At 45.2% G+C, this 12,228-nt stretch overlaps 1 protein-coding gene across 2 annotated transcripts in view; it reads right to left on the bottom strand.

Moving 5' to 3' along the window:
- phox2a (paired like homeobox 2A) overlaps nucleotides 1-2,335 on the bottom strand; it is a 7,647-nt gene extending 5,312 nt beyond the window's left edge. The window contains exon 1 of one of the 2 annotated variants that reach the window (XM_078544803.1): nucleotides 2,113-2,335. In XM_078544803.1, coding sequence (XP_078400929.1) covers nucleotides 2,113-2,335 — 223 coding nt within the window. The remainder of the gene's footprint in view (nucleotides 1-2,112) is intronic. The other variant, XM_078544802.1, reaches the window with a different exon arrangement.
- Between the last annotated feature and the right edge of the window lie 9,893 nt (nucleotides 2,336-12,228).

Raw genomic sequence — 12,228 nt, forward strand, 5'->3', positions numbered from 1 at the left:
CCCAAACATTCACCATGGAATGAAACAACATAGGAAGTTGCCGTTCGGTCCATCGTGTCTGTGCTGGCCCTTTGAAAGAGTTATCCAATTAACCGTCGCTCTTAACTCCACCACTCACCCCCTTGAAATAATTTATCCCATTCCCTTTGACCTTGCCTTCCCCCATCAAAAGCTGACTGACTGTTGGCAGCCTTTGCTCGGCCGTCAGATTATTCTTATTAAACGGATAGAATCACTTGAAATTGTTTCATTGGGATATGAACTATTTCCTCAGCGATTGCAAGAGGTGGGAGAATTCAGATCCCCTTGAATGTGTTTTCTCCTCCTGTTTCTACTCCGGAACCATCGACCCGAATAGAGAAACTTCATTACAGCCCAGTCCCAGGTTGAATCGGACCCAGGGCGAGGGAATCACACCTCAGTCAGTGTGTGACAGGCGAACATGGATTTGGTTTTGGAGTCGGGCCGAAAAATGAAAGAAACGAAATCCGTGGCCAGCTAGAGAATTAATAAACTGTTAACAATTCATTTAAAAAATTCAGGAGACAGAGGGGGGCGGGGAACACTGTGAAAAAGAGAATTAAAAATTAAAATAAACGTGAAAAATATGAGCTAATTGCAAATAGCCGGAACTATGTGGACGATTAATCCGTTTTGGTTAATGGTTTTGATCATTCGTTCGTGTAAAATATTTTATATAATATATAAATTTCTCTCCAGGTTCGTTTCGGTTTGTAACGTGATGTTTGTCTGTGTTTCTTGGAAGATGAACGAATTTGAGGTTTAATTATTTCGCATCCAATTTTTAAAGGGACGATTTTGTTTTGAAAAATTGAACATTTATCAAGACAGATTTCCGCTGACATTTCCTATGTGATAAGGAACGGAAAACAGAATTCCTATTCCGTCTTTCTTAAGCGCCATTATACAGGAAAATTATAAATTACACTCACTGCAACCTCAAAGACACAGACAGACACACATACATACAGAGGGATACATACACATACAGAGTGAGACAGGCACACACACACATACAGAGACACACAGACAGGCAGAGAGACACATACAGGGAGAGACATAGAGACAGACACATATACAAAGAAAGATATGGACAGAGACACACACATACAGAGTGAGACAGACAGAGAGACACACGTACAGAGAGAGACACACACACAGAGCGAGACAGAGAACACATACATTCAGAGTGAGACTGACAGGCAGAGAGACAGAAACAGGGACACACACACACATACAGAGACACAGACAGAGATACACACATGCAGAGAGAAACGGAGGCACACATATATACACTCAATTGACAGATACAGAGAGAGACATATAGAGACAGATAGACAGGGAAACACACAGACACGTACAGAGATACAGAAAGACAAACAGGGACATAAACAAGGACAGACACGAGCACATACACAGCAGAATCAATCCGAACCAATTTTGAAATAAAATCATAGTCACTTTATATCTAAAGAAATAACATGAAGACAGAATGTGTCCTAAGTCCCAGTGACTGGTCATAATTCTGCGCCCGTTATAAATCTGCACAAACCATTCGTTTTTTTTTATATATCTTTATTGTCCAAGAGAAGGCGTCCTAATTATTTCGATTGAGGATTCTCCTGTCTAATAGATTAACAGTCTCCTTTTTTTTAAAAAAAAATATTCAATTCACAATCGCCTCTTGGAAAATTGACTTTATTACTTTGGGGAAATGGATCAGAACTGGTTCCCCCAATAATTAATAATTTGGGAAAAGATTCCTATTTTTTCCTCGGCAGCGATTCGATTATGTCCTTTTGATTTAATAGGGCAGAGTCCCTTAACCAAATTACCCATTAATGTGTTCGGCCTGTGAATGTAATAACCCTGCAATATAACTCAATTATTCTACAATCCTCTCCCTTTCTTAACCCAATCACCAACATTTTCCGATTGTTTTCAATAATGTTTAAACACACACACACACACACACACACACACAGTTAAAGCACACACCCAGTCCATTTTTTATTTAATATTTAATTTCAAACCCTGGGCTCTTTTCCATCACCTCCTCCTAGTTGTTGTATTTTGGCTGTTTTTTTTTACCTGTGGTGTACGGAGTGCTCTGATGGTCTCGGAGGGCTCCCAGGCTACAGTTGGCAGGTGTCAGGGTCGGGCAGACCGGACCGGTACCGAAACTGGACCTGATAGGGTTGTACTGGAAGCCGTTAGACTGACTGCATGAGCTGAAGTCGGCGTAGGCTGAAGCTTCCATTGCCGCCATGCAGGAATCGTACGAATTCAGGTAAGAGTAATCCATTTTATACATAGAGACAGGACAGGAGCTGGGGGGCTGGGGCTGAGAAAACAAGAGAGAGAGAGAGAGAGTGAGAGAGAGAGAGTGAAAATAAAAACCACCGATTGATTTTCTTTTCAAGAGAGAAAGTGCTTTTTAAAAACAAAACCCCCAGAAGAGAATGAAAGAAACAGGAGTGATCCGCACAGAAACTGGGCTCACTCTGAAATGAGGGTGTGAAGGATCCTTGTTTTTATCAGACTAGTGTGCCAGTGTCTGTTAAACCGAACGACTCGGCTTCTAATAAACTTGACACTACTTTCAGACAATGGCGAGGCGGAGGTCCATTTTTGCATGACAATAAATCTCCACTCTATTGGACTGGTGAAGGGAGAGCCAACTCAACTCCAATCTCCTCCCAATGCATCAGTAATTAAATATTGTTAACTCTTCAGTCACTCTCCCGCCCTTCACCCACCCACCCACCTGCCTCTCCCCTCTCCCCTTGCAAATCCACCATCCTTTCACCAACCTCTCTCTGTTTGATTTTGTTGGGTCTTTTTTTGTTTTGTGGGTCTGAACTTTCCGCCGCAGAATTCGCCGCTTCTCCTCCTCCCCGTGTGTCCAAAACAAATCGACCAAAAAGGAACTTGTCACCAGAAGAGAGATGGAATCAGCAGAGAGAGAGGGAGAGAGAGAGACAGTGACCACCAAGTTTTCAATGACATTTGACTCTCATCAAAGTGGCGCCGTTTATTTATTTAATACTTTTTCTCTGTGTGGATATAAGATGGGAGTTGGAGACCGTTTTGCTGCCGCGGTTTATAAATGTTTTTTTGTCCCCTCCTGATCTACAAATGTGCTTTCAACGATCGAATTAAAATCTCTCACCTTGTTTCAAAATAAAAACAGCCTCTGGTCTTTTATTTTGGTTGGAGCGTCAACAATTAAAGTTTGGGAACGATATTTGAAAACCGACATTTGTTGGGAGCTGGATCCTGAACTTATCAAGACTGGGAATGACTGACTGATCGGTCTCTGGCCGTTTTGGTTTCCTCTTCACCTCCTGTAACTGGGCGGCTTCAGTTTCTGTTCAAGGGGTTTTTGTTGTTAACACACAGGCCAATCTCTTTCTGTCCCTTTCGGGGAAACACAGCCTGGGAGACACGATGTCGCTGCCTCTATATATAAATATATATAAAAAACAAGTTACATTCTGAGTGAGGTTTATAGATTGAAGGTTAAACGCAAACCATCATTAACCCTCTTCAAACCACAGGCAGCTCCCAGTCTCAGCAATAACCCCACAGCAAATCACCGATAGAATCCGGGGGGGAAATCCATCAGGAATCACTAACTTCCCCCCCCCTCCACCCACCCACTTTCTATAGAGCATCACAACACGGGCTGGGTGAGCTTTAAATCTCAGACTGAGCGCATTGTGACACTGAGAGTGAAGGAGGTGATTTTATTCAAGTTCACAATTGTAAATGTGTGAAACTCATTTTCAAAATATATCATTTCTTTTCTGTTAAATTATGCCAATTGTCTCAATCTTAAACTATAATAGTTTCTCCCCCCGCCCCCCAAGACAGAAACAATACTTACCCGGATTCCGAGCTGAGATCTGTAGGGAGTCTGTGAAACAGTTTTCAGATGTTCCACATCTGCAGGAGAGGTGAAGGAACTGAGAACTGGGGAGAGAGGGAGAGAGAGAGAGCGAAGGAGACGGAGAGAGACGGAGAATAACGGAGAGACGGAGAGGCACATAGAGAGAGAGAGGGAGATAGAGAGGGACAGCGAGCAAGACGGGCAGAGGAAGAGACAGAAACAGAGAGGGAGAGAGAGAGAAACAGAGTGAAAGTGAAGAGAGATTCAGAGAGGGAGAGAAATAGAGAGAGAGAGAGAGGAGAGAGAGCGGGAGAGAGAGAGAGAGGGACAGAGAGAGAGAAGAACAGAGAGAGAGATAGGGACAGAGAGAGAGAGGGACAGAGAGAGGGAGAAGGACAGGGAGAGAGAGAGAGAGCTAGGGACAGAGAGAGACAGGGGGCTCTGACAGTCTGACTCTGGGGTGCTGCAGCCTCGGGCTGTGTTTAGTTTTTCTTGTCAGATTTTGTTTTGATTTAAGATCGGGTTGTGAAATGAAAAGGAGGTGATGTCTCTCCCTCTCTCTCCCTGTCCCTATCTCTCTCTTTCTCCTTGTCCCCATCTCTCTCTCCCTGTCCCTATCTCTCTCTCCCTGTCTCTCCCTCTCTCTCCCTGTCCCTATCTCTCTCTCTCCCTCTCTCTCCCTGTCCCTATCTCTCTTTCTCCCTGTCCCTATATCTCTCTCCCTGTCCCTATCTCACTCCCTCTCTCTTCCTGTCCCTATCTCTCTTTCTCCCTGTCTCTCCCTGTCCCTATCTCTCTCTCTCCCTCTCTCTCCCTGTCCCTATCTCTCTTTCTCCCTGTCCCTATATCTCTCTCCCTGTCCCTATCTCACTCCCTCTCTCTTCCTGTCCCTATCTCTCTTTCTCCCTGTCTCTCCCTGTCCCTATCTCTCTTTCTCCCTGTCCCTATATCTCTCTCCCTGTCCCTATCTCACTCCCTCTCTCTTCCTGTCCCTATCTCTCTTTCTCCCTGTCTCTCCCTGTCCCTATTTCTCTTTCTCCCTGTCTCTCCCTGTCCCTATCTCTCTCTCTCCCTCTCTCTCCCTGTCCCTATCTCTCTCTCCCTGTCCCTATCTCTCTCTCCCTGTCCCTATATCTCTCTCCCTGTCCCTATCTCACTCCCTCTCTCTTCCTGTCCCCATCTCTCTCTCCCTGTCCCTACCTCTCTCTCCCTGTCCCTATCTCACTCCCTCTCTCTCCCTGTCCCTATCTCTCTTTCCCTCTCTCCCTGCCCCTATCTCTCTCCCTTTCTCTCCCTGTCCCTATCACCCACTCTCTCTCTCTCCCTATCCCTATCTCTCTCTCCCTGTCCCTATCTCTCTCTCCCTGTCCCTATCTCTCTCTCTCTCCCTGTCTCCATCTCCCTCTTTCTCTCTGTCCGTATCTCTCCCTCTCTGTCCCCCCTCTCCCTCTATCTCTGTCCCACTGCCCCTATTTCTCTCGTTCCCCAACTCCCTTGATCCCCCTCTCTCTATCCTCTTCTACATCCCTCTCTCTCAAGACCGAGTTAGATTTTTGATCTTAGGGAGTAAATGATTGGGGGACATGCAGGAATGTGGAGTTCAGGCCACAGTCAGACCAGCTCTGATCTTTTTGAATGGCGGTGCAGGCTCGATGGGCCGAATGGCCCACTCCTGCTCCTAGTGTCCTGTCTCTCCCTCTGCCCCGTCTCTCTCTCTCCTCTGTCGGTTTCTCCTTCTCTCCCTCTCCCTTTCCTGCTGTCTACCTTCCCTCTGTCCCTATCTCCCTCTCTCTAACTTTGTCTTTTTCCTTCTCTCGTTTTGTCTCTCAATGTCTCTCCCTCACCCTGTCTCTTTCTCTCTCTCTATCTCTCTGTCTCTATCACTCCTTCACTGTCTGTCTCACCCGCTCTCAGTGTATCTCTTTTGTTGTCTCTCTCTCTCTCCCTCTTTCCCTGGGACATTGGGGTTCAGCTGTCCCGCTCCTCCCTGTGAATTCCTCGGAGTGACTGTAAACCCCAACACTTAATACCGACCCCGTCATCCCTCTCCCTCGGTATCTTTTCATCTGTTGTGATTTATTCGTTTATTTTTCCTTTATACCTCCCCACCCCACCTCTCTCTCTCTCTCTCGGCGTTTCCCCCTTCCCTCTCTCTCTCCTTGCCCCCTTCCCCTCAGTTCTATATGGGGTTCTGAGGCTCTGTGCCCACTCGCTGTTTGTGTTTCTCTCTGAGTTAACTCAGGGTTTTCCGGGTTAACCTGACCCCTCTCTGGGGGGTGACAGGACACCTTTTCATCACCCCCTCCCTCTCAGGCATTCTTTCCTTCAGCACCACACCTTCCCCTGTTCCTCTCGCTCTCTCTCTCTCTCCCCTTTATTTCTCTCTCCCTCTCTCTCCTTTCCCTATTTCTCTCTCTCCCCTTTCTCCATTTCTCTCTCCCCCCTTTCTCTATTTCCCTCTCTCCCCCTTTCTCTATTTCTCTCTCTCCCCCCTTTATTTCTCTCTCTCCCCTTTCTCTCTCTCTCTCTTCCCTTTCTCTATTTCTCTCTCTCCCCTTTCTCTATTTCTCTCTCTCTCCCCTTTCTCTATTTCTCTCTCTCCCCCCTTTATTTCTCTCTCTCCCCTTTCTCTCTCTCTCTCTTCCCTTTCTCTATTTCTCTCTCTCCCCTTTCTCTATTTCTCTCTCTCCCCTTTCTCTATTTCTCTCTCTTCCCTTTCTCTATTTCTCTCTCTCCCCCCTTTATTTCTCTCTCTCCCCTTTCTCTCTCTCTCTCTCTTCCCTTTCTCTATTTCTCTCTCTCCTCTTTCTCTCTCCCCTTTCTCTATTTCTCTCTCCCCTTTCTCTCTCTCTCTCTTCCCTTTCTCTATTTCTCTCTCTCCCCTTTCTCTCTCTCTCCCCTTTCTCTATTTCTCTCTCTCCCCTTTCTCTCTCTCTCTCTTCCCTTTTTCTCTCTCTCTCTCCCCTTTCTCTATTTCTCTCTCTCCCCCCTTTCTCTATTTCTCTCTCTTCCCTTTCTCTATTTCTCTCTCTCCTCTTTCTCTCTCCCCTTTCTCTATTTCTCTCGCTCGCTCCTTTATTTTTCTTTCTCTCTCCGGCTCTGGTTTCCTCTCCCTCCCTTTCTCCTTCTCTCTTCCCATTTCCCTCCCTCTCGGTCTATTTCTCTCCCTCCTTCCTATATCTCTTTCTGCCTGTTTTATTCTCCCTGTCTGCGCCTCGGCTTTGCCAATAACCCTCCTCCTTTCCCCAGCTCCCACCTTATCCAGCCCGAGAGAAGCGCCTAAAACTGGGAACTATGGAATCGAGGAGAAAACAGGGGCAGAGACGGCGTTAAAATTGGGCGTTTTGCTGCAATAACCTCGACCTATGTGTAAAAATTAATATCCTATATTTCTGTTGAAATCTTGAATTTGCACCAAAACCTGCTCAGGAATTGTCGATCCTTTAAGCAAAGGGATCAGTTGCAAATGATAAAGAAACATTTCAGCTCAAACCCTTCGGCGTTTCAGAGAGTTGGAATAGAGCTGGGTTTTGCCAACTTGCCCCAAGTTAACAGTGAGAATATCGGGTGTGAATTAAAACGTATAAACGGTAAATCTGTCCATGTTAAGAATGGATTACACAGGGAGGGTTTTTCCTCTTCATGTTCGCCAGAAAAACTTTTAAAAAAAAGCTTCTTTCTGATCACAGACTCTCTGCAAATGTGAAGTGGATTTGGTTTCCCTCTGTCACAGGGCCGAATATTCCGGTTCAGTTTGGTTGGTGGTGAACAATGAGGATAAGTAAAAAACAAAAAAAGCTACTGCGGATGCTGGAAATCCAAAACAAAACCAGAATTACCTGGAAAAAAACTCAGCAGGTCTGGCAGCATCGGTGGAGAAGAAAAGAGTTGACGTTTCGAGTCCTCACGACCCTTCAACAGAACCAACCGGCTCCAGGAGGGCAGAGACCGGGGAGATGCAGCTCAGACCTGGTCGGCTCTGTGAAGAGATACAAGGAAGGATAAGAGCAAAATACTGCGGGCGCTGGGAATCTGAAACAAGAACAGAAAATGCTGGGGAAAAACACTCAGCAGGTCTGACAGACTCTGTGGAGAGAGGGAGACAGAGTTAACGTCTCCAGTCCGTTATGACTCTTCTTCAGACCTGAGTGTCTTTTTGAGTGAACCAATTAAAAAAAAATAAACGAATAAACAAGTTATCAGCCCCTTTTCAAGGGGCACTGTTAGAATAAGACAAAAAAAAACCTTAAATTAAATTAAAAATGTCATTCCAGGGGGCTGATGTAACACTCCGGCCCCTGTGGTGCCCACTGGTCAGGGAAGACCTCAAAGTGTACCAGTGGACAGGGCGTGGAGCGTCTCCAGGGTCACCCGGGCACGAATGTGGGCACGGCAGAGTGGGGTGACCGGTGAGTATATACACACAATTCAGTGAAGGTGGTTGGACAAGTTGAGAAAGCAGTGAGTAAAGGTTTTATAAATAGAGGCATAGAGTCTAGAGGCAAGGAAGTTATAACTTATCATTTATAAATGATCATTTATAGAACACTGGTTAGACCTCAGCTGGAGGGTTGTGTCCAATTCTGGGGCGCCGCACCTTGGGAAGGATGTCAAGGCCTTGGAGAGGGTGCGGACTGGATTTACCAAAATGGGACCAGGAATGAGGGGCTTCAGTCAATGTGGAGAGACTGGAGAAGCCGGGAGCAGAGAAGGTTACAAGACAGTTCAATCAAAGTGTTCAAAATCATGAGTGGTTTTGATAGAGTAAATAAGGAGAAATAGTTCCCAGGAGCAGAAGTGTCGACAACCAGAGGGACACAGGTTTAAATTGATTGGCCAAAGAAGCGGGGGGTTGGGGGGGGTGCGACATGTGGGAAAAATGTTTACACAGCGAGTTGCTGTGAGCTGGAATTTTTTAAAAATTCATTTATGGGATGTAGGCATCGCTGGCTAAGCCAGTATTTATTGCCCATCCCTAACTGCCCTTGTTCAGAGGGCATTTTTGAGAGTCAACCACATGGCTTTGGGTCTGGAGTCACATGTAGGCCAGACCGGGTAAGGACGGCAGATTTCCCTCCCTAAAGGGCATTAGTGAACCAGATGTGGCGCCCAGAAGTCTGGACAGTGGAAGCAGATTCAATAATAACTTCCCGAAAGAGAATTGGATAAATATTTGAAGGGAAAATTTTACAGGACTATGAAGATAGAGCAGGGTGGGAGCACTGGACAAATGGTCATTTATAGAACACTGGGGTAAAGAGAGAGCATAGGCACGATGGGTCAAATGGCCTCCTCCTGTGCTGTACCATTCTCGGGTTCTATGATTTCTGATTCCCAGCTTTCACAGTTTGTTTTTCTGAACTCATTATATTTTTACTGAAAACAATAAAAATAAAGGTTAAAAGCTGCTGCTGATGATTCCTAAATAAAAACAGTGAAAATTCAACAGGTCTGGCAGTATCTATGGAAAGAGAAACAGAGTTAACATTTCGAGTCTAATATGATTCTTCTTCGGAATAGATGAATCTTATTTGAAAGTTTTTCATTTCTTCGAATGCATTGAGAAATACACGGAATAAAGCTGATCTGCCTGAGTGTAAGATCATGTGATGGGTTTATCTACATTCGCATTGCTTCCCGATTCACTCAGCTATGGTCACCTTGTCTTTCTATGTTAAATATTTCAGTCAATTAAGAGTAGGCACAAAAAAATAGAGCAGCTCCTGATCAGAGTCAACCAACAATCACCAAACCACACAGCACAAGACCAGGCCATTTGGCCCATCTTGGCTATGCTGGCTCTTTCAAAGAACTATCCAATTAATCCCACTCCCATGCCTCCTCCCCCCTTGCACTCTTTCCCCAAAGCCATGCAATTTGCTTCCTTTTCAAGTATATATCCAATTCCTTTTAACTATTAAATCTATTGAACAGGTAGTGGAATTCTCTCCCCTGTGGATATAAATTGGAGATTTGAAGACTGAGATTTTTGTTGGGTGAGGATGTCCAGGGATGTGGAACAGAGGAATGTAAGTGGAGTTGAGATACACACCAGCCATGTTCTAATTGAATGGTGAGACAGGTTTGAGGGGCTGAATGGCTTTTTCCTCCTGATCTTACATTGGGATTGCTTTGTTGTTGAGATGGCTGACGAGCTTACTTTCCCTTGGACAAGGAGACATGGAAATGCTGCTGGGTTCATTCTGCTTACTGTCCTGGGTAAGTGCATGTCTGTGGAGTTTGGACCAGGACAGAGTGGGGCTGCATTCTGGTGCTCTTTCACTTGATGGGCTGCTTGGCTTCTGGGGACTGTGCCACAGCCTTTCCACTGGGTGAGACATCTGACAGGTTCCAAATCCTGGAACTCCCTTGGACACTGTGGGACCAATGTAGACTGCAGAATTACATGAAGGCAGCTCACCACCACCTTCCCAAGGGGCATTTAGGGGTGGGCAATAAATTCTGGCCTTGCCGGTGATGTCTGTACTCTGGGAATAATGGGGAAAAAAACAGGTGAGTTCTCCTGGTGTCTGGAACACCATTTATCCCTCAACGAACACCACCAGATATCAGTTGTTCTTTAGACTGCTGCTTGGGCTCTTACTGGTGCAATATGTCTAATCATTTGTTCACCTAACATTCACATGAGGGATCTGGACAGGGGGAGAAACTGTTCCCATTAGTGGAAGGACCAAGACCCAGGGGGCACAGATTTAAAGTAATTGGCAAAAGAAGCAATGGAGACATGGGGAGAAACTTTTTCACACGGCGAGTGGTTAGAATCCGGAATGCGCTGCCTGAGAGTGTGGTGGAGGCAGGTTCAATCGAGGCTTTCAAAAGGGAATTAGACTGTTATCTGAAAAGGAAGAATGTGCAGAGTTATGGGGAGAAGATGGGGGAGTGGCACTGGGTGAATTGCTCATTTGGAGAGCCAGCACAGACACAATGGGCTGAATGGCCTCCTTCTGCGCTGTAACTATTCTGTGATTCTATAATGTCAGATATTTCATTTCACATTGATTGATGATAGGAAGTGTTCTCACGTTTCAATAATCTCACTACATAAATATGACTCGACAGATACCTGACTGGGTTCCAAATCCCACTTGATTCTCCCCAACATGATCCAAATCCCAATGGGATACTGAATCCACTCTGAGGGAAATCCTCTGACCTACATATCATCTCAGTGAACAATTGTGTGGGTATTAAACTAATGCTGTCCAACTTTATACACAATCTGCATGTGGCACGTTGGGAATGTAGAGGTGGCTAATTGCATTTCTGATTCATAGATTTAACACACTGAGTAAACTCACTGGGCATTTGCTTCAATACTTACAGTGACACGGTCTGTGTGTGAATTTTAACCTGTTTGTGAGTTTGTTGGTAAAATGTGAAGATGAAAATTAAAGTGTGTGATTGTTTTTTGAGCTTTGTGGCTGCTTTTCTCACTTGGCTACAGAATGATGGGAGATATTTGTTAAATAAACATACCTGTGTGTGAGGTACATTTAACTGTATCGTGTGTGATCTAATATTACCTCATGTGGCTCAAACAGTTTCTTTGTAACCATCACCTGTGGTTAGTCCATGATTTCTATTGGACAACATTGGGTTAGACAATATCATCGGGGGGCAATTGGAGTTCGGTAGACCCTGGAAAATTGCAAAAGGTGAGAAATGTTGCTCAGTTATCTGGATTTCAAGTTCTCATAACTAACCTTGAGCTCAAGTCAGGAATCGACTGTAAAAACTACTTTTGAACAAATCTGTTTCAGGAGAAATACTGTAGGGAGTTACTCAGCGTTGTGAATGTGATTTCTCCAGGTTGAAGCCATCCTGGTGCGTTAATGAATGGGAGAAATCTAGAACTTCACCTAAAGGGGTGACTGGTCATTAAACACAGAAACAGACAGAAACATAATGACAAAGGTACAGACAAAGATGGCACAAAGAGACAGGCAGATAGACAGAGAAGCAGACTCCGTACAGACATAGTGTGAGAGAGAGACACACAGAGAGGGAGAAAGGGAGAGAGAGGGACACAGACAGATAGACAGACAGAGAGAGCCAGAGAGAGAGAAACACACACAGACGCACACAGAGATACACACACACAGATACACACACAGAGACACACACACACAGACGCACACAGAGATACACACACACAGACACAGGCATGGGGAGAGAGACACACAGATAGTGAGACACACAAACAGAAACACAGAGAACGAGAGAGTGAGAGGGAGGAAGAGTACTAAGACAGGCAAAGATACTGAGAGTAAGAGGTGACAGAGAGATATAGAGAT

This window comes from Cetorhinus maximus, chromosome 7, assembly GCF_964194155.1.
Source record: "Cetorhinus maximus chromosome 7, sCetMax3.hap1.1, whole genome shotgun sequence".
Taxonomy (NCBI): domain Eukaryota; kingdom Metazoa; phylum Chordata; class Chondrichthyes; order Lamniformes; family Cetorhinidae; genus Cetorhinus; species Cetorhinus maximus.